General features: G+C 39.2%; 1 protein-coding gene across 1 annotated transcript; it reads left to right on the top strand.

Moving 5' to 3' along the window:
- Positions 1-627: 627 nt before the first annotated feature.
- Positions 628-23,150, top strand: LOC117569552 (dual specificity protein phosphatase Mpk3). The gene is made up of 5 exons (XM_034250759.2): positions 628-1,847; positions 18,276-18,393; positions 19,333-19,537; positions 19,604-19,739; positions 19,798-23,150. Exons 1-5 carry the CDS (start codon positions 1,427-1,429, stop codon positions 20,295-20,297), a joined length of 1,380 nt encoding a protein of 459 aa, XP_034106650.1. The 5' UTR covers positions 628-1,426; the 3' UTR covers positions 20,298-23,150.
- The last annotated feature ends 233 nt before the right edge of the window (positions 23,151-23,383 follow it).

The raw sequence follows: 23,383 nt of genomic DNA, 5'->3' as shown, positions 1-23,383 counted from the left end.
GGGCGCAATGTGCACGCTCACCTTCTGTAAATCTCTTGTTCTCTCTTTATGCGTCTGTATGTGGGTGCTGCTGTTGCAGGCTACCGATTTGGTTTGAGTGTTGCCACAGCAGGAATTTTCAACTTTATATTCGAAACGCAACAAATATTTATTGAAACAACAATTGTACTATACAAATAAAATTATAATTAATTTGAATAAAAATTTAAATATTATATTCATCAATTTGTTCACCAGCATAACGTTTTCGGCGTGGAATATTTAATGTCGCATTTCAGCACATTTTCCATGCTGACATTACCTGCTGGGCTATCGGGGCGCAGTGTTTACGCTCTCAGGTTCTTTAACAGAGCCGACAAGTATACGATGTAGAGTTTAACACGTCGATAACAGCACTTGCTGAGTACAACAGTATGGAAACACCTCAAGATGAGCAGCAGAACAGCGCACACATACATACATACATATGCACATACATAAGAAATAATTTGCAGTGAGGTAGCTGCTGCATAAATGCTCAGCGCTAGAGTGAGATAACATACGAACGCAATAACAGCAGATGAGAGCAGTCGTTTAACAGCGGTGCAGCTAACAGAAGCCTGTTCGTTCGACTAGCGCTGTAAACCATTTTTTCATTCCTTCAGCGTATCTGTATCTTGTCGCTTGTGGCGCGCTCGCACGTTGTTCGTTGTGTCGGTCAGTGCGCGTTTTTTTAGGCTCTGTTTATTTCATTTGCTCAACATACACCACACATACAGTTACAGCGATACATACACGGTAGTGATTTGGCGGGCTAGTGTGCGTGTGAATGTGTGTGAGAGCCTACAACAAAACATAATAAATACAAAAAAGAAGCGAAACGAACGAAAAAGAATTGGAGTGCGATACAAAAACACAGTGTAAACTTAAACAACTAATGCCAAATAAACAAATGCAATTCTAATACTATATTTAACCAAAAGCCGAGTGAAAACAGTACACACCAAATAAAAAAAAGTTGCTGGAAAAGATTTAATTGTAAAAAACGAAAAGAAAAAATTGTGTTTCGTTTGCTTGCTTGCGTTTGCGTGCGCGTGTGTGTATGTGTGTTGTGTGTATGTTTGTATGCGAGTGAGAAGCACAACACAAAAAGGAAAGCAAAGCAGAAGCAGCAGAAATACACAAAAAAAAAAAAAAAAAAAATGTGCGCCTGGCAGCAGCCGCAGCAGATGATGTAAACTTTTTTTGTTGTAAGCAAAAGTTGTAAAGTTTGTGAAAAAGTTACCCAAAAAACACAAAAACAAAAACTAGAAACACTTGAGAGTGGAGACCGGAGAGCGGAGAGTTAAAGTCAACAGTCGAAGTTAAGTCGCGTAGAGTTTTTGAGTTTATTGTTGTTGTGAGTGGAGAGTATTTGGTGTGCTGAAGAAAAAAAAAAGCTTTCAAGATGCCGGAAACCGAATACGAGTACTGCACCAAAGAGTGGCTCCAATCAGAGCTGAGAACCAGCTACGATGCCAAGGAGCTGATCATACTCGACTGTCGCGGCTCTCAAGAGTACAGCGAGTCGCACATTCGCAGCGCTGTTAACTTTAGCATACCGAGCATAATGTTACGACGCTTTGCCGCAGGCAAGATCGATTTGGCCTCCACAATCAAATCGCCCGAGCTTAAGGTTCGCATACAGATGGGCTACAACGTCAGTCTCTTTATACTCTACAACGATGTCGGCGTCTCTGGCTACCAATCGCAACAACAACAGCCTCAAGATGTTGCCGGTGCAATGTTTGGCAATGGCAACGATGCAACAATCAATGTGCTCCATCGTCGACTCAAACAGGACGGATGTCGCGTGGTGGCGCTGCAAGGTGAGTTCATAAATCATAGAGGGAAAACCACTTGGAATTCTTGTTGTACGATGTGTGTTGAAATTCCTGAGCCCAAGTCACAAGTATTTTTCAGCAATAAATAAAATATACAAATACAAATTGCCCCGTTAAACAATAGCAAACGAAAATATTTATTTATTTTCTGGTTTCTTTTTTTTTTGTTGGCCTTACGCATTTCTGTTTTATTTTTGTTGCGGCATTTTTAGCACGAAATCAAAACAAATGAGAAATGCTAAACAACAAATCATAATATGCCATAAATAAACACACACTCGCTGCTCGGTATTTTATGCATTATTATTATTATAAATGTTATTATTAGTCGAACGAACACTTATGAAATGTTTATTGAGGAAAAACCGAGAGAGCGCGAGAGACATGAGAGATCTTTTTCAGATCTATAAGGTGTATGGGCTGCTGATAAGCGTAGCGCCAGGTCTATGAATAGATTAATGACATAGACAGTCAGTCGGTTAGCCGGTCGGTCAGTCGATCAGTCAGACAGCCAGCTAACCAGACAACCAGACAGACGAGTACTATAAAATGATCTTCAAATAGCTTACTCAAATACTTAAGAGTCTAGGAACATTTTAGCGGCGCCTATAAATTAATTTGACGCTTTGAACTTGTTTGGGTGCCGGAATTTTTTGTGCGCTCTCTGAATTGATTTCACCAGAAAATGCATGCTAGCGGCATGCTAGATAGTGTAGATTATCAGGTGTATTAAAAGGGAACTAATTTCTAGCATTCTAGAAGAAATTGACAAATTGCTAAGCTGGCAGTTTCACGAATAAAATAAACAGCTGAGAGCTGATTAGAAATTTGGAAAAGTGCTAATCTCTCTACCGTCAAACAAAAAGTGAATATCATTGAAAAACGTTTTTATACTGCTTTTAATCGAATGAAACTAATGCTTGCGATAGAATTTTAAATTAAAAGGCGTCTCTCTGAGAAAAATGTGTCTTTAATCTTAAGTTTAGCACATCTTCAGAGAAGCATATTGGATGTATCTTTAAAGAGTCGTTAATCTACTGCCATAAAATCTCGAGTTCTTCAATAAATATGCTTTTTATGTTTATTCATTTTTAAAGTTGTCTCAGTTAACGCCCAAGCCCTTCTATGCTTTCAAGCCGCATAAATCGCTAGAGAAAATCCATTATATCCATTGTAAATATGTGTGTGTCTATATGTATTAGAAGGAATATATAATTATCTGGCTGCTGCTGCTGCTTCTGCTTCTACTGTCGACCGACTCTGGCTTCATATTTATTTTTATCACTTCAATTTCCGCTCGCTTACAAGCGCCCCAATGCGTATGTTTGTGTGTGTGTGTATGTTGTGTTGTTTGTTGTTGTTGCTCCCCTTCCGTTCGCAGCTGTCTGTGCTGCGCCCTCTGCTCCTTTGCCCCCTCCCGTTCATAGGCCGAAAAAAAGCTTCCCGTAGCTGACGTACGCACGTTCCATTCAGCGTGCTAATATCGCAAATTGACAATAGGGCGTCAAGCAATGGACCGGCTCTAGAGTCTTCCCCCTCCCCACCTTCTCTCCGCCAAAACTTTGCTTTTTTATTTACACGTTTCCAAAATAGAACTCTCCCAAAAAGAAAAAGGCAGCAAATTAGCATAACATAAGGTCGCAATGACGTCGAGGAGCCACAGAGCCTAGAACTGAGCCGCTGATCCTTATGCTCTACCTGCAACAGCAACACACCGGTAATTAGCCAAAAAGGGACGCGCGAAAGAGATTTTTATGACTGGAATTTCCCGGGGACTAACCCGAGAGTTTCCAAAAAGGAAATGTGAAATTTCTGGCACCTTGTTTGAGGCACCATAAAAACATAAAAAGGATGCTTCAAGTGGCCGGCCATTGTTGCAAATCCGTTGCACTTAATGATGTCGTCGTCGCATTGTTCCGATGACCATTTTCCGTGTATTTCATTCTCATTTTTCATTTGGTATATAACTACATAAATGTACATACATACTAGCTATACATACATTTGTGTATATACATAGGTAGGTAGATGATAAGAAGCATTCTATTGCAAACCAATTCACATTCACATTCCCATTCCCATTCTCATTCCCGGTTCCGAAAGTTGGCTTATCTTATCGTTCGGGGGGGTCGGAGTTGGGTTCGGGAAGTCGCAGTGTTGACTCTCCACATTTTTTTCTCATTCTGTGAATGCAAATGGTAAATCGCAATATACAATATGAATAATACAATATATCTTACATACACATATGTATATGTTTGTATGTTAGTTTGGCCTTGATGTATCTATGGCTGGAATGTGATAATGAATTGCAGGAATTGACGGCACGCAATCGATATGGATAATAATCGTGGCAATGCGATTAATAACCTTTGTCTAAAGCGTTTTAGCGACAGCGTCAACTTGTATTAAAGGACAGTCAAAGATACAAATGTATCTGTATCTTGTCTCCCTTTGTGACAGCCCAAAAAGGCGCTGGCCAAGTTGGCAACACAAAGCTTGCCACAAGCCGCCACAGTTCGGCAGCTCGCTTACTCTCTCACTCTCTCAGGCCGCTAATTAACCTTGAAATTTAATCAAGTCGGGCAATTATGCGGCTCTCTTGTGTGCTTCTGTCTTTCCGCTTGTCTGTTGCAGGCTGAGGCAGGGCTTGTGGCAACGACTGTGGCAGGATTGTACGCAGCAGCAGCAGCAAGTTTATTAAGGCAGTCCGGATGCATTATGCACATTGATGCTGCTGATGCGAAATTTATTTTAATTAAATGCCACTTTGTATGCATTTCTCAGAATTAAAACAATTAAGATATGGGGGCAAGTGGCACAGTTATGCCAAAGAGACAACAGAGCGACAGAGAGAGAGGGAGAGACAGAGAGTGTGTGAGAGAGAGAGTGCACACAATGTGCAGTGCACACAGACAGTAATCGTTGAGTTGAGTTTCATAAACTAAGCGCTTCCGTTGCACGAAATTTAATTCAATTAGATTTAGCAAAGTTTCAAACCCATCGCATGATCAACACTCATTCTCTCTTTCGCTCTCTGCGCTGACCCTAGCAAACGTAAAGTCAACGAACGATGCGTTGCGGTCGACTTCGATGCCGACGCCAACGACGGCGACGGCGACGTCGCCACTGCTGCCACTTTTATTGGGGAGTTGGAAGTTGAGTTCAAATTATAGACACAGGCCAATGTCTGTCGGGAGAACTCGTCTGGTTCTGGTTCTCTTCTTTTTTTTGTCTGTATGTGTGTGTGTGTGTTTTCTGCTTCTTTTTTTATAGCCAGGCGGATACAAAGCTGCTCCACTGTTCCACGAGTCAGACTCTGTCTGTGCGTTGCTGCGTCTGCGACTTTGCTGCATCGTCGACCCTTTTATAGAAATGCTTGGCTGCCTGGCTGCGCATGCTCTACTGCTGCTGTGACTGCGACTGCAACTGCAACTGCGACGTCGCGTTGTCGCCATAAAAACCAAGTCTGTGGTATGCATTTCCACGCGTCGCAACGCCGCATTCGCATTTTCCCAACTTGCCAACAGCTCTCCTCTACATATTTGTCGACTTGCTGCAGCATTGGAGAGTTGTTTGCCTCATTTGTGGACAACTTGCTTTAATTTTGTTTTTGGGCCTAAACAATTTTCACAAGTTTTCTTTCTGCTTGCGCCTCGATTTCTTTCCACAACACAACACAACCCAACACGTGGCATCTTCTCACAAGCCAAAGCTGCGGCAGCACGTTTGTGTATTCATATCTCTGTGGCCAAGGCCGAAGCTTGCCTCATTACAATTTGATGATAATTCATCAGACGATGCTGCGCTTATTCTCGTTCTCGCTCTCCCCTAAAAGCTCCTACAACAGTTTGCAACTCGTCTGCCTTCACCGAAAAAAACGCAAACGCCTTTGGCTACATAGCAATGCATAGCTGAGTTTTTTTTCGGCTGAATTTGAACTGCATTCAGAGTGAGGGAAAGAGAGAGAGAGAGTGTAGTGTAGTCAAACAGTAGTGCGCAAACAGTAGCAGTCTGAAAATTGCATTTCTTATTCAGCGACATTTTCATGTGTCATACCAGTTGCCAAAATTGAATTTGGCCAACCCTAGAATTTAATGCGAGAGAGATCATTCACAAAAATAATAAAACACTTGAGTTTCGGCTTAATCATCACACTGTGCACACAGGTTTCAACAACAATAACAACCACAATGCTGCTGCTGCCCACATGCAAAGTGGACACACTGAGACAGACAGAGACGAACAGACAGACACAGCATCACTTACGTTGGCGTCTTATACAGCAATCTCACACTCTCGCACACACGTTGTCATGAAGGTAGTCGAAAAGAAAAAAATCATTTGACAACATTGGACAGCTGGAACGGAACAGTTGGAGTTAGTTGGTTGGGTTTTTGGTTTTGTTGGTCTGTCGGTTTGTTGGTCGAAATACTCTCGGCCTACGGCTGATGCTTAGACAGACAGACAGACAATAACAACAGCAACAAGATTTTTGTCGCTGGATTTGGGTCAAAGTTTGTGTGGGTTTTAATTAAGCAGCCGCCTAACGGCGAGACCCACATTGACTTGCTTCAGAGCCGCCACCTGCGATAGCGGAGGCTGTGTAATCGACCGACCGCCACACGCACACACTCTTACGGCAAACAGTGTGTGCAAATATTTGCAAAATAAAAAATATTGACGGCAAAAGACGACGAGGCGAGTGACTTCCGGTCAAAAGCACAAAAGTACGCAAAAAAGAAGTGCGAGGGCGTGTTGGGGTATTTTGTAGTGTTGCATACCTCAGCGTTCCTCGCATGACTTCAGCGGAAGTTCCAGGGCGTAGCTGTTGTTGTTGTTTCTGTCGCAGTTGTTGCTGTTGCACATAGCATAAACACAAAAGCGCAGAATGGGGGAAGAGTCAAAGAGTCGAGGAATCAGTGGCGCATTGCGAAATACAAACGATGACGACGTCGACGACGACGTTTGACTCTGGTCCTCTCCCTCCCACTTATGCTGCTGCCTATCCCTATTCCAAGCAACTCGCCTGCCTTGGCGGGGGAGCCGACGAACGCGTAAATTGTTGTTGTATTCTTGGAATTAGCAAACAAAGTAAAAAAAAGAAAAAAAAAACAATATAAAGCGAAGACAAGAACGATTGAATTTGCTATGCTTGTGCTGCGGCGCAAAAAAGGAGCAAGACAAACACACACACAAACAAACATACATATGTATGTGTGTGTGGTTGTGTGAAAAGGCGGCATCGAAATGAAATGGAGCTGAAAGTTGTTGTTGTTGTAGACGTCGCTGTGCGCTTGCATGCATAAATCTACAGTAATAACAGCAGCAAGCGAAGGCAACCACAACAGCAGCAACAACAACGACAACATGAACGAACGCATTTCATCAAAGTGCAAATTAGCAGCGGATTCCAAACGAGACAGCAGCAGCTACCAGAAGAAGAAGTGGAAGCAGTAGATGGAGCAAAAGGGTACGAGTGCCAGTGTGTGTGTGAGTGTGAATGGGACAGCAACAGAGCGACAATGATTCTGTTTGTTAGTTTTTTTTAATGCAAGTTGTATTTTGTGGTATGCGTGCTCTGTGCGTGTGTGTGTGGTTCGTGTCTCTGCTTAAGGCAAGCGATGAATGCAGTTTTGAGCTGAGCTCTTCTTGTTCTTGTTAGTAGACGCTCAAATGAATGGGGAAAAAATGGGTGAGATCTGTAACGGGAATTGTAGCCAAGACGGAAAGGAAAGACGAGAGAGAGAGAGTGTGTGTGCCATAATAAATGCAGAATACTCGTCTTGTAACGTGTGCAAACCTACGATCCACACGTGAATATATCGATAATTAATTGTATTTTTTTTGTGGTCTAAACATTACCAATCATAGATTTCCTTTTCTATCTTAAGGTTGCTTAGTTTTTGTGTGTGCACAGTCGAACGTTCAATATCTGTACATTCCATTCTATATTACTCCCCGCTGATATTGTGCTGCTTCTGTTCGATGCTTTCGCACACAAACACAAACGCTCAAACTTCTCACTCTCTCCCTTTGCTCTGCTCATTCTGCTTCGTGGTACGCATCCAATGACATTGCTGGTGCCCCCTTGACAGTTGCCATCCTGTTGCGTCGCCCCTTCCTCCACCCCCGCATAACATCTCCTGCTGTGCTGCTTTTCTCTGCATTTTGGGAGCAGCTCGAAAGGCAACCGAAAATATTGTCCCTAAACTTTTGAAAATTTATATTTTATTGAAATTTATCGTAACGCATTTTTTGTTGGGTTCAAGTTAACTTTATGAGAATGCAAATGATGGAACTTTAAACTAATGGAATTCAGAACGGAAATTTCAAAAACTAGCTGAATTATGTGAAGCAAATGTTGGGAAACCAAAAACCACTAGAGAAATAGCTTATTTGCATTATACAATGTAATGTTGGAATTTAATGAGAAACTTACTTTTCAAACTAATAATGCACTGCTTGAAATATGCGTAGATAACAATGGAATTTCATTTATTAGGAGCGTAAAGAATGGAATGGAATCTTATTCAAGAGTATTGCTAAGTGCTGCGTTCGTTTCTTTAGAAGCTTTAACAGCCTTCGACGGAATTCAGCTGAGTTGCTTTGGTCCTTTGTTGCACATTCGTTGCTCAATTCATGTTTTCATCTGCCTCGAATGCAATATTTATAAATGCTGCCCCCCTCGTCCCCTTCCCTGACTGCTGTTTTACTGCTTTTGCTGTCTTCTGCTTCTTCGTGTTCTCGTTCCTCTTCATGTTGTTGTTGTGCGCTTTTGCCATTTCATTTCGAAATGAAATTCTGGGCACGTTGCTCAATGGCGGCGCATTCTGAGTAAATGACGATGGTTGGAACTGCTACTGTGTATGCTCTGCTTCTTACTCTTCTTGTTCTTGTTATTATTATTATTGTTGTTGTTGTTGTTTTGCCCTTTGTTATGCATTAGTCCGTGAACTGTAAAGCCTTGCAACTATTTCCCAACAAGGGAAGAACATTTACAGGGTATCTGCAAGTCGTACATTGTCGTTGTTTGCATAACTGGCGCGTGGGGCACTCAGCAACGGAAATGTCCGAACGGAAAATCAATAAATTTGATATAAAATGCGACTCCAACTCTCTGGCATTTCCTTCTCACTCTCTTTCGCTCGCTCTTTCTCTGTCTCGCTTTTTGCTACTGCACTTGTTGCATGCCCCGGGCGAGGCAACGAGGCGAGAGCTAATCCATCTGCAATTATCGTAGCAACAGCAACAGGAAGCTGCACATTAAACTTGACCCCATTTGCCAATCTCCACCAGCCCCAATCACCACTTACTGCCGAAAACATTCGGAAACTCACACACACACACAGAGATACAGATACATTTGCAGATGCAGATACAGATACAGATTTACTGCTGTAGATACAACGTTTAACAGTTACAGCTACGGATGCTCGCTCTCTCTCTCTCTCTCGCTGTGAGAGATACGAACAGAGTTTCAATTATCCGGGATTTTATGCTCTCTCTCTCTCTCATCCTTTCCCTCTCTTTCCTGCTAGCTCAACTACATTTTTTTTGTATCATTTCGGCACTGTAAAGTTGGTGTGCGTGAATTTGCGTGGGCGTCGGGTTGGAGGGCGCAACGTTGCCAAATTTCATGCAATTACAAAATTATACATAATTAATTAATAATGTGCGGCAGCTTTCAGAACGCACAGCCAAAAAGCCAGCTAGCTAGCTAGCTAGCCAAGGCAAAAAGGTCCCGCAGGACGTTCTCGACTAATACCTCGAAAGCTGCTCCGTGTTATTTATAGCTGCTCAAAGGCCAGGACCTACATAGAGAGATAGACCCGACGACCTCCCTCCTTGCCTTTCTTCTATTGGTATAAGCTGCGTGGGGATACCCACCAAAATATAGGTCCTTTTTGCTTATTTACATTTTGATTGATTGGCTTACGCAGTTTGACATTTTGGCCAGAATAACACGCCGAACCGCAGCAGCCACGAGATGAGCAGCAACAACAACAACAGTAACAAATAGAAACCCCCTCAAATATTGCGTATACGACAAAGACAAAAAAAAAAACAAGAAAAAATAGAAAAACAAAAGCAATATAAACTCTGTCATTAGTCTTAAATGTTTTGGGTCTATCGTTGATGGTTGGAGATTTTTATGCTAACGTGCTTTAATTGTTTGGCAAACGCCGAAAGATATTTGCTTATGCGACGCAGTAAACTCGCTCTTGATATGCCATCAAAAGAACTCGATGGCAATTTAAGCCAACTGGGAAATATTAAATGAAGCGAAGAAATAAAGCAAATTGGGATTGGTTGTAATTTAAGTCTATGATTGGTTGGCATAGCAAAAATTAGATGACGTCAAGTAGAAAAAGGATTAATTTATGTTATCTATGTGGTATTTAAATGCTCAGAAATCGATAATTAAGAGTTGCAAGGAAAAATTCTCAGAAATAGATCACACGATTTTTTAGTTTAAGAATTTTAGAAAACTAATTTCTAGAGAGAATTTATTCACAAGCAATTTAATAAATTTTGCTATTTAAGTTTAAAGATAACTAATTTTTTAAATTAGTTAATATATCATTATAGTTGGATAATTTAGTAGCATTCTTTTCCTCAATTATACTTCAAATTCTCTCGCAGCTTTTGTCGCTACTGTTTGCCGCTTCTCACACTTGCAACGTGACTGTGGCACAGCGATTAGCATGTGCAACAATGTAGAACGAGTGGTTGGCTAGTTAAGAGGCTGTGCAACAGATCGACTGACCAACTGACGAGCGGCATTTTAGCATCTCAGCTTTGCCAATGCGGAAGCCATCGCAGTTTGCTGGAAATTATGTCGAACGTCCGCTTGCTGTCAGCTTTAAAGCTCACCTCGCATTCTCCCTCTCTCTCTCTTTCTCTCGCTTTGACAGTTGCTGTGTGCAAATTGCATTAAATTGACTAAAAATGTGGCAACGAATTCAATTGAATGCATGAATGGCATGGAAATGGAATGAAAGACTCTAAAGACACACAAACACACACACACACACGGGGCCATGACTTTTTTCCTCATTTGTTATACATATGTATTTGTCGCATTTGTTGTGTTTGTGTGTGTGTGTGCGTCTCATTTTCAATGCAAAATTGCCATTTAACAAATAGTTGCGTGCTAAGCTTTGTCCGTTATTCACAAAGTCGTCGTGCTGTCTCGCTTTGTCTCTCTGTCTCCGTTTCACTCTTCGTTGCCATTTTGCCTTTTATCTTTTGCTTTCTTTCACCATGTGCGCATAGTTTTTTTCTTTCTTCTTTCGCTGCGCATTCATTCATAAAAAGCATTTTGGCATTTTGGGCGCCGCGTTCGACTTTGAAGGCAAGCAGCAGCAACCAGCAACAACAACATCGGCTTATGTAAAAGCAAACTCTCTTTCATTTTCAGCAATTATGTTTGTGTGCCAATGTTTGTGTGTATGTGTATGTGTGTGTGTATAACAGGTGTACACGCCCCAAAGTCCACCAACTGCAGCAGCAACAGCAGTAATATAAGCAAAAGCTGTGCGCCGGTTTTTGTCTATGCTAAAATTTGTACTCAGAGCTCAGAGCTGAGCTCTCGCTTTTGTGCCTTTGTCTCACTCTCGCTCTCTTTGTCTCTCTTCGCACCTCTCTCATTCCCAATAAATATTTTGGTGAGCGCGGGCGTTGCTTTATGTAGAATTTTGGTTACTTTTTTTTCTGTTGTGCTATGCGCGTTGTAGTTGTTGTTTGCTGCTGCTGCTGCTTCTGTTGCTTTTGTTGTTGCAAATACAATTTAAGCCACGTTCATTTTTGGTATTATGACCGTAGGTGGTTTCAGCGGCTTTGCTTGCTTGTTCTCCTTGTTGTCGTTGTGTTTATGTCGCGTGGGCGTTGTTGTCGTTGTCGCTGCTGCTGCTGCTGGCTGCTGGCTGCTGTTGTAACTGCCGACGTTGACGTCGACGTCGACGTCGTTACGTCAAGTGCTCAAACAGTGGAATGGGATCCACATGCAATACACACACACACGCTGACACTCACACACTGCTTAATTGATGTGTGTGGGCAAAGTTATCGCTTTGCGAATTTGGTGTTATCGCAGCGCGAGTTTAATCGATAACCACAACTAGCGATGCACAGACGTCAAATTTGCTATCGAAATGCAATTCGTTCGAAATAATTGATGATGTGATACATTTACTCCCATTTGCATTGTTGTGGTCTCTGCTTCAGTGGAATTTCCACATAAATTCTGAAACTGTTTCAAATGGAATAATGGCCGCTTGGCATGCCCAAAGTATATAGAGTGTATTAATGGTTTTATGCCATGCATGAGCAGATGCCATGGAATCCGCCGCTAAATGCATTCCAAATAGTTTTCGTTTTCGATAATGCCTCTTTTGCTGTTTAGCTACGCATTTGCTCTGTTTGTCATAAGGATTTGTTTGTGGATACCACTCACACACTCACACACACACATGTGCATATGAACGAGGAATAAAATCAATATTACGCATACGCCATGTGTGTGGCCATGGCGGCGTTCTGTTTGTTAAGCACGCTTCCGCCTATGCGTTCATGCATATGCCACCCCAAAGCCAACACTCCTCCCAGCCCCCTCCCCGCTCCGCCTTGTGCTCCCCTCAGTCACTCACTCACTCGATCATAGCAAATGCAGTCAGCCATGTGTTGCACAATGGCGCGTACTATAAATATATATATACGTGTATATAGATGTATATAGCGATACATAAGAAGCAAGTATATAGCACGGCTGGCTCCATGCTCCATGAATGAAACAGCCGACAAACGGCGAACATCGCCTGCAGTTCAATGCTATTTGTCAATGAGTCACACTGAGAGTCTCGAGTCTCGAGTCTGGCGGTCTCAGAACTCAGAATGGGGCATCATACAACAACAGCAACAACAACAACACTCGACAGATAATCGGGCGATATGCACACATGTATTTGTCGTACAAAAAACATATTCTCGCATATATATAAAAAAAAAAGTGTACAAAAAATACAGAGAAGCGCAAAGAAACAACCCGAAATGGCCCCATTTTGTTTACATTTCCACAGACGCCCCAAATTTTCCAGCGTTGGCTGTGCTTATTTTTGGAGCAACATTTTTTTTAGCCGCCCGCCGTATAAACAAATGGGAAATGCAAGAGGGCGGGCTGCGGGGTGGCTTAAAAAATATGGAAAAGCGAAAGGCAAAACCATATTAATGACGCTGCCACTTCCGCCTTTGATGAGAATTTATTTAATGCATTGCACAACAAAAAGTTGTTGAGTTAACTTTGCGTTTTCTTCGAGGGCTTTTCCCTCGTTGCCTTTGACTTTTTCCTTTTTTTTTTGCCATTTGTCAGCAGCGCGCATGTAAAATTAATTTGTTAAGAAATTGCCACACAATGTTTTTATGTGTCGCTCTCCTTTTTTTTTTGTTTTTTGCTTCACCCACCGCAATCAGTTGACATTTTAAATAGTCAAGTTGATTGATTACAGCCTCATTGATTGATTGATTGAGTGGCAAGCGCAAGAATATTAGAATGCACAGCCAAAGTTAATTGCCAACACCATCAGCATATGAAGCATCAGCTGAAGCAAAAACTATGCACAAAATATTGTTGACAAAATTAAAAAGAAAAGCAATTTCAAAGGTCGCCATCTCTTATCGTCATTCACATTCACAATGAATGAATGCGAATGAATATTCGCAAGTGTTTTATCACACAGTCAGCACACCATATAAGTCTACCTCTGCTGTATCAACATACATATATTATATCTGCTATATAGTATCTCTCTAAGTATACAGTTTTGTGTTGTCGCATTCGCTGTGTATTGTTTCATTGATGAGTTCACACAATAAACAGCAACAGCAACAGCAGCAACAACAATAATGACAAGAGCACTGTGGAAACGACCTTCAAAACGTGAAAAATGTAAACTTGAAAAAAAAAATAAAGATAAATAAATAACACTAACAATTTGTGAGCTGCGCGAGAAGCGCAAACTACTTAAAATACATACATATTGCCTATTTATTGTCATTGTGTCTATTGTGGGCTTTAAAACCGGATTTCAGCTTGACAGTGTGTGTCCCCCTCTCCCTCACTCCTCACTCCTCTCTCCACCACTCTTCTCTCACTTGGTTTCTAACCTCACTCTGCTTACAACTCCAAAAGTCTCCCACCCATGGCTAGTTGAGTTTCGAGTTTGTTTTTTTTTTGTGTTTTTTGTTTTTGGAATATTTTCAGCCACCGCCCACGGGATGTGCTTGTCATGCTAAGCGCAAAATTTGGATTATTTATTTATTAAGGCAATAACAATAACAACAACAGCAACATCAACTACAACAAACACACTTACAAATAACATTATAAATAATACATGGCAGTTTTTACAACTGGCGAAAAAGTCGCCGTCGTCGTCGTCGTCGCAGTTCGTTCGCTTTTTCCATAACATATTCTCGCGAGAGAGTGCGACAGAGACTGACATATGCAGTTAGATTGAGAGAGCGATAGAGTGAACGAGATAGCGAGGGAATCGTGTCTTTTTTCCATTCATTGTTTTCGCTGCGACTCTGCTGCTGTTGCCATTTATTTGTTTGTTTGTTTATAATTTTTATCGCTTTTATTTCATTTGATTTTATTTTTACTTTTTTTTTTTTTGTTGTCTCTGCCTTATCTACCGCGCCTGTTTATTTGTCCATCTGCCCGTCTGTCTGTCTGTGAGTTAAAAAATACAAAAATAACAAAATGAGCAAGAACACGTCCAGTTTGCTGAGCTTTTGCGGCGTCTGCTCAACTGTCAAGTGCGCTGTACTCAATGAATGCCCTAATATCTGGGAGTCAGAAGAGTAGCCTTAAGGTCTTTAAACAATAAGTTGAATTTATTATTATTTATTGTTGTATTTTTGTAAAATTCTTTTGCATTTATTTTACAATATTTTTAAGAACTTCAAAATTAATAGTGAATTCCTTGATAAGCTTTTGCATAGAGTATTCTTTACTTATAAAATCTCAAATTCTATCTATTCCTGAACTTAAGTGAAGCAGTTGCGTTTATTTCCAAAAACATTTTTATTTAAATATGGTTTATTCACTTTTTCAAATGTTGTCTTTAAGAAAAAATGCCAACAATTTTAATAATATTTTTCTATATCAATTTTGAATATGTATTTCTTGAACTTTTCTGAAAACTTAAATTTATTTTCAAACATCTTAAATATAATCATTTAAGATTTAAAAATTAAAAAAAAGTGCGCTGAAATAATTACGGAATTCTTCGCAAATTATTTCATGAATTTTAGTACAAAATATCAAATTTGAAATTCATTTGCAAATATTTTATATTTGTAGTTATGCAAAATTTGACACTATGAAACACAACAAATTTAAGAAGGGCCTAAATGTTCAATAACATATTCTTTTCAAATCTATTTTGTAGCATACAAATTTACATTTTTAACTATTTTTGAACTTATGAAATGAAAAGTAAATCTTATTTCCAAACATTTATTAATTGTTGTTCATAGTTAAGAATTCATTGCAATGTTATTTGTGGCATATGAATTTTGGCATAGAATATCAAACTACAAATCTTTTTCGATCTTAACTATTGACTGCCTCAATATGCCCGTTTGCAAAGAGTTGTCTACAAGGTGCAAAAACGTGAGTTAAGTAACTTTTAGCTCACTTTGCTTGTGCCTTAACTTGAGCACCCAGCACACACACACATACATGCACACGCATATGTAATACGCCCACGCACACACACTCAGAGCATTGAAGCGCTATTCATTCACATTTGCCTAGTTATTAGACCCAATGGGCTCTCTCTCTCTCTCTTTCTCTTTCGCTCACAACGGATATGACGTAGGCGCACTATTGTCGCGTAAACAGTTAGACAAGCGGTCGCTCGACTTGAGTTTCATACAGTTTTCTATTTGGATGAGGGGTTTTTTTTCGTTGTGCTATGTTTTGGATCGTAGTTTCTGCCCAATTGGGTGGCCAGGCTAATTAATTTGCCTACTCGCAATTGGCCTGCGGTCAGGTTTCACTCCCCCCTCCCCCTCCCAGGCGGATGACGCACTGTGTGTGTGTGTGTGTGCGTTGCAGTCGCAATCATTTTGTGGAACAACCTTCATCCGTTCGGTTGAACTGAAGCAGACTGCCGGACACGTACAACGAACGTCCGTTGCGACTCCCCAAAAACAGGAAGCGCAACACGCGCAAATTATGCCAAAACAACAATTGAAAATCAAATAAATTTCTATTTATAAAAAAATTTCTATTGTCAAATGCTGCGCCGCAGAGTTCGCCACATGTGGGTAGAAAGCCAGCCTCAAATTAAGCTCGAAAATAACTCGAAACAACAACAAAAAAAAAACACACATGCATATATTTCAACTGTAGCTGACTAAGTTTAGCCGATTTTAGCATGCGGGAAGCTTTTGCTGAAAACAATGAATGTAATGTAGTTCCAATGAATTATCAACTTAGTAACATTGTTTATGGCATGCTTCTGGGGTAGCCGCGCTTAAGTAATTGCAATTTCCCGCTAAAAGGCGTTAACTGCAAATCAATAAGCTCAATAGGTTACATAAAAGAAGTATTAAGCTATTATAGTATATGTTATATACTATAATGTTGCTAATATACTAAGTTATAAATTTAATATAAGTGTCAAACATTTAAATTTCAGCATTTAAAGAATGTAATTGAAATGAACACCAAAATTGCAAATAGTATTTGCATTAAAATGCTAAACACAGTTAAGAATCGGTATTTAAAGAATACTAATGAAATACCGAAAACATCTTATTTAATTGAAAACTGAAAGTTTAAAGTGTAATTAAATTAAAATACTGAAAATACTAGTTTTTCAGTATTTAAAAATACTGAACACAGTTGGGAATCGGTATTTAAAGAATACTACATACATAGAATTGGTATTTAAAGAATACTGCAATTTAATTTAACTTAAATTTAAAATTGAAACCATATATGATAATTTTATTAAAAACTTGAAGTTTGAAAATACTGAAAATATTTATAAATTCCTCCATATGGAACATACTTTATTTCGAGCTCAATGTGAAGAGTTCTTCAACTACCTTCAGACTTTAGACACGACCTTATCCGTTCTCAGAACTGACAGCGCTTTGGCTCATCGATTAAATGTCCAAAATTGGAAATATCCCATTTTCTATTAACGCCACTTCAGTCGCATTCAATTTTCATATGTAGACGAAGTTCCATCCTTACGTCGCTCTCCGCGTTTTGTGTCCTGTTCATGTCAATCGGTTTATTTGCATTTTGAAATGGGCTACAAAACAGACAGAGAGAGAGAGAGAGAGAAGAAGAGTGGAGAGAGCGGGAGGGAAGCTGGTCTGTGTAATACAATTTTCCACTATTTTCTGTTGCAACGGAAATTGCCATCAAATGCAGTTTTGAGTTTTCCAATAGCCCTTGGATCGCTCTTTTGCTTCTGATGTTGATGCTGATTTTGTTTCTTGGAGTGCTCTGGACACTTGTGCGGGTCGAGAAATTGCTTCTCCCCACTTACATTTTACCTGCTGCAAGTTTGCCCGCATATTCGGCAAGGCGTTGAACACGTATACAACCCGTTGACCCAACCACTGCTTGCTCTTTGTTGTTGTTATTATTGTGTGTGTGTGAGTGTGTGTGTGTTGGCTTTTCCCAGTACTGTGCTGTGCTGTTTGCTCAATTTCAAATGCGGAATCGCATTTATTATGCGCCAAGTAGGAAATTGTAAGCTTCCGTTTTGTGTTATGACAATTCGCAGCGAGTCATCATACTTGTAGCTGCTGGCTGGATGGATGGATGGATGAATAGATACTCATACTCATATTCGTATTCGTAGTTTGTGTGCCGGCTTATGCGATACTTGTGCATAAATATAGAAACAGCATTTCCGTTTTGCCGCGATTTTCCTTTTCTCTCTCTCTTTCTCTCTCTTTGTCTGTCTGTCTGTCTTTCTCTGGTCTCGTATGGCGGCCACTTCCGTTTCTAATTGAAAGTCGTTGCGTCTTTCTTTTTATGAATGAGCCGCACAAACTGCAAGAATTTCACGCACGCTTCACAGCAACACATTCATGGGAGGTGGTAGGAGGAAGGGGGATAGGGGGGAGTGGCTACTGTAGGTGTTGTCTTACCCATAGACCAAAAGGCCACACTTGGCCAAGCATAACGAAATATTTTTCAAGCGTACAAAAAGCCAAACAAAAAACATAACAAAACAAAAAACGAAACACAAACTTACCGCATAGTTCAAAAGTAAACTTAACCTGCGTATCTATATCTGTATCTGTATCTCTCTCAGTATCTATATCTGTATCTAATGTTTCATATGTATCTCTATTTTTTTTGGTGTGTGCTTGCAGATGGCTTCTCCAGTTTTCATCAAGCATTTCCGGAATGGTGTGAGGACGACAACCAGGCGCACAGCAAAGAAATGGAATCTAGTCGCAACACACAGGCCGATCAATTGATGGGTCTGAGGTAAGTTTTTTGATGACATAATATTTGAAACTAACTTGATAGTATTCGGGGACACATAATTGATGTTAGAAATATTTTAAAAGAATACTTTTTTCTTTTAGTTATTCAATTATAATAATTGGTAATCCGTTCATTATTATTTTCTTTTTAAAAGAATATTTATTACACATAATTGAAGATTATTTCCTAAAGACCTGAGTCGCTCTGCTCCATCTCATTCTAGTAGGGAAATTTATTTATTTCGATAATATAATAATATTTCCTAGCTAGCATTTAGTGCCAACATGCACTTAAGTTTTTAAAACACTTCTGGAGTAGCATATTGTAATATATTGTGTCACTTAAGATCCAAATTCATAATTTGAAGATTGAAATTTTAAAAACTCTTTCGCAGAGTTAGTCGCCAGAATTTCAATGATGTTTGCTATTTTTAAATTTCAATGTCTGCTTAAAGAAATGGTTAATTAGCGATAGAATAATTATTGTTTGGTTTGGTTTTCGCTGTATTTCCTTCAGCTTCTTTTAAAGCAGATACATTTTTAACTAGAGATAGAATCGACTTCAGGAAAACCGATTATCTTTATCGCTCGATTTATCTGTTCGAAAAGTATTAACTAAAGATAACTAATTATTTGATACTTAGTAATTTTCTATTACTACTATAAAGTTTTATAAAAATGTGATCAAATTATCTACAAGAATTGTAAAGAAACTTTTACTATTATAAATTGGGAATGAACTCACCACATTACATAGTAAATTAATTATTTATTACTAAAGCAGCCACCAATAGTTTTATTTATTTATTTAATAGTTATCTTGTAGACCAAAATAAAGAAGCTTATTTATTTTATTAGAGTGCTTTCTACTATTCTTCTGACTGTTCCACATTTATGCCAACAATTTATAACCTTCTTTCTTTACAACTTTGTTTTGCAGATCGCTACGCATTTCCACGCCACATTCCGATTCGGCATGTAGCAGCTCCGGCGAATCCTCGGACTGCGAGAGCACCACACATCATCATCATCACCATCATCATCATAATTTCAATGAGGTGCCCGTTGAAATAGTGCCCGGCCTGTTTCTGGGCAACGCCTCGCACAGCTGTGACTCGAATGCTTTGCAAAAGTACAACATTAAAGTAAGTTCAAAGATGATAAATTATAAATAAAACAATTGCTAATAATATTTCGTGTTGCTTTTGCAGTATGTGCTGAATGTGACACCCGATTTGCCGAATGAGTTTGAGCAGCTGGGCGTCATAAAGTATCTACAAATACCCATAACTGATCACTATTCCCAGGATGTGGCCATGCATTTTCCAGCCGCCATACAGTTTATAGGTAAGTAAACAGATATTTTTTTTTTTAATTCATTACTAATATGTATTCGTTTTTGCAGAGGAAGCTCGTCGTGCCAATTCGGCAGTGCTGGTTCACTGCCTGGCGGGCGTGTCGCGCTCGGTGACGGTGACGCTCGCCTATTTGATGCACACCCGGGCGCTCAGTTTGAACGATGCCTTCATGCTGGTGCGGGCACGCAAACCGGACGTGTCGCCCAACTTCCATTTCATGCATCAGCTGCAGTCCTTTGAGAGCCAATTGCGTCTCAGTTCCTGCTCCGACGGTCAGGCCATGGACGAGGGCGGCAGTCCATCGGCGGCGTCAGTGGCCAGCTGCTCCTCGGCCACAACGTTGAGTGCCAATCCCAGCCTAGTTGCTGCCGCCCGCTGCGGTCGCTCGGGCTCGAAATTCTCATGCAATTGCATTGCAGCCGACTGCAAGTGTATGCAAACGGGCGGATTTATGGCCGCACATTTGGCCAAGGCAACGGGCGTGTCACCGGATTCGGGCATTGAATTCGATCGCTGGACGCCAGCATCGGATACGGAACTCAAATGAGATCAGCTTGTGGGGAAGAGTTTTGTGCTGCCACCCAGTAGTAATAGTAGTTGTAGTCATCATCAATGTCAGGACTCGCCAACAACAATAATTGCGACCAGTTCGCCGCCGCCGGGCAATGCGGACAACATGTCGCCGGCTAGCACCACCAGCTCCTCCACGTCCACAACAACCACAGCCGAGGCTGTTTCGGTGGTTGAGCTGGTGCCAGTCAACGTCCTCGAGGATGGCCGCAAGAGCAAGTGCGAAGAGCAGGGATCGGCTTAAATCCAGTCTAATCACACAAAACAAACACAAAACAGAAAACAAAGCAAAACTCTTTTTCCTACTTTGGTTGTCCAACACAAACACAAACAAACACACACACACACGCATACATATGAAGCATAAAAAATAATCTAAAATAACTATAAATATAAGATATAATTTCTAGTTAAGTCTAACGCAAGAAAAAAATAAAAATGAATTAAGAAATAGTCTCGCAGTAATTTGCAAATGGAAAATAATTCAAACACACACAACCACTAAAAGAATATATGAAATATATTTATATATAATATATCTACATACATATACAAATATATATATATATATACATATACAGTAATACCTTATGTACATGTTTGTAATTAACTCCTAAGCCAAGTCAAAACAAGTTGAATATGAAGTAATATTAATATAATAAATGAATAATACAAAAAGAGAAAATACACAAAACAGAAACAGAATTATGAAATCGCGTTATTTATAAAGTTTAAACTTTACAAAACTGTTTTTAGGCGCATAGTTTTTTTTTAATTTTACTAAATAAATGTGTAATTGTTATATACAAAAGAAACGAAAAACAATTTGATTAAGAAAACCATTTATATATATATATTCTATGATATAAATATATGGAAAAGCCAAGTCATATAAATGTAAAAATGATACACACAAAAGTTGAAGTTGCAAGCAGATTATTAAATACTAAAAATGCGAAATAAACAACAAAACGATGAAGCAGATATTTATTATTATTTTGAGCAACGCAAAAAACAAAAAGAAGATGAAAATGTCAGAAACACGACCTCGGGGGACTGACGAAGATTGGAGGCAGAGCATAAAAGAGAAACTTAAAATTGAATATAACTAAACAAAAAAAAGAAGCCTCAAGGCGCGCCTAATTAACGGTTTGTTCGTCTTGTTTGTTTTTTTTCTTTTGCAATATTTACTTTTTGTCTAGCTAATAAGAGTTTTAACGAAGACAAACAAAAAACAGAAACAAATTGAAAAATATATTCTAAAAAACGAACGTTGAAACGTGCAAAGATTGAGAAGATTAAGATGAAGAAGAAAAAGGCAAGTCCTTGATGAATGTTGGTACAAAAATTTATCAGGTGTCGTCATCACGAATAACAATGGTTCATAAGGTGACCATTCAAAAAGAAAACAAAAATAAATTAATGAAAGAAAATGTAAAATACAAAGCAGAAATATTTCGAAAAAAAGGCTGTGCGCAAAAGAAAATATTATAAAAATGGGGAAGAAACAAACATACATTCAATAGAAACGAAATCTATTGAAACGAACGAAAATAAGTACCGAAAAGTTGAAGATTAAATTGTAGAACTAAAGTTCGGCATGGCGTCGAGCTTGGCAAAGCAGAGACTTGGCTCGAAGAGACTAAGAACATTTGACTTTGGAAGATCAAGAGATGGATTAACAAATCGGGAGTTTAACTTGATAATGTTTGTACAGATTTTATAGTGGAGGTGAAGATGGAGGAGTCAGATGACCAGAGTGCAGTACAGTCGAAATACTTGTGATGGTAAGTTCAGGAATTTGACATAGGTAACGCATACGCCACGTATGACGCGCTTGTTGTTATCAACAGCTCTGCAAGTTTTTGTCAGCCGTCAACCGCGCTGATATAATTTGTATTTAAACTTGGTGTTAAAAATAAACAAATGAATACCCAATAAAACCAAATTCAGAGTTTATTACAAATTTGTTAGAAAAAACAAGTTAATAATCTCGATGTTAAGGAGCTCGTGTAATATTTGACAGCCCCCGATCCAAACTTGTCTTATTAATGCTGGGTTTATAAGCAATTCCCAACTAACAGATTCATTGCAAGGTTTATGACAAAACAGTCTGATGTTTTTAAATCACAAAATGTGTGGACAACGTTTTTGATATTGATAAAAACAATTAAGAAAAACAAGGCAGCTAAAACGGAACGAGTTCCTTCATTGTAAGCGCACACGATTTGCCTAAAACCCTACGGATTCTGAGCCCAATGAAATGCAAATTTAAATAAGTCATTTAAATGTTTGCAATCAAAGCCATTTAATTGTTAAATGCCTCAGTCAGTAAGAAACAAAAAATAATAATGGCAAGAATTAAATAAACCTTATAAAGTCCCTTCATTGCGGAACATACGAATATGAATAATTTGTGTGTTGACCATTTTGAAAAAGTAAAAATAATTCACGATTATTAAACTTAAATAACAAAAGAATTAATAAATGTTTGCTGATTATTGTGCGCGAAACGAGTTGAAAATTGAAGTGTATGAAAAGGAATTTGGAAATTGAAAATTGCATTTTCCATTCAGACATTTTACATGTGAAAATATACGGAAACGAAATTAGCTGCTTGGCAGCGCATTTGTTATAAAGTCGCCCCACTGCATTTTGGGGGCGTGGCAGCTGAGCGGGAGTGCGTTTTTAAACTTAAGTAACACACACACAATTTTACATATTGTATATTGTATATCTGAGTGTTGAATTTTTTCATCAATGTTTAGAATTTTGCGACAGTGCCAACATTTTAACGAAAATTAAAAGTGAAAAATAAATAAAAAAAAAACCAAAAACGAAAAACTTAAATATATGGAATAAAGAAAAAATAAAATCAATTCAAATTGTACCTTGAAAATGTCCAAAAAACAAACGAAATGAAACGAAGAGAAAATAAGAGCAACCGAAACCATTTGTTGTAGTATAGTACAAGAGCACAAACTATGAGTAAAAATTACCGATTAATAGTCGAACAATAAAACAAAAAACAATACATAAAGTCTCCTCGTACTTAACCAAGAA

The sequence above is a fragment of the Drosophila albomicans genome, chromosome 3 (assembly GCF_009650485.2).
Source record: "Drosophila albomicans strain 15112-1751.03 chromosome 3, ASM965048v2, whole genome shotgun sequence".
Taxonomy (NCBI): Eukaryota; Metazoa; Arthropoda; class Insecta; order Diptera; family Drosophilidae; genus Drosophila; species Drosophila albomicans.
Note: the sequence above shows the minus strand (reverse complement) of the source record. Positions and strands in the feature narration are given on the sequence as shown.

Excerpts from the sequence above, each read along its gene's own strand:
- LOC117569552 (XM_034250759.2), top strand. The coding sequence starts at position 1,427 with ATGCCGGAAACCGAATACGAGTACTGCACCAAAGAGTGGCTCCAATCA. Across the intron at positions 1,848-18,275 it reads TCGCGTGGTGGCGCTGCAAG|ATGGCTTCTCCAGTTTTCAT; the intron begins GTGAGTTCATAA and ends GTGTGCTTGCAG. Across the intron at positions 19,538-19,603 it reads TGCAAAAGTACAACATTAAA|TATGTGCTGAATGTGACACC; the intron begins GTAAGTTCAAAG and ends TTGCTTTTGCAG.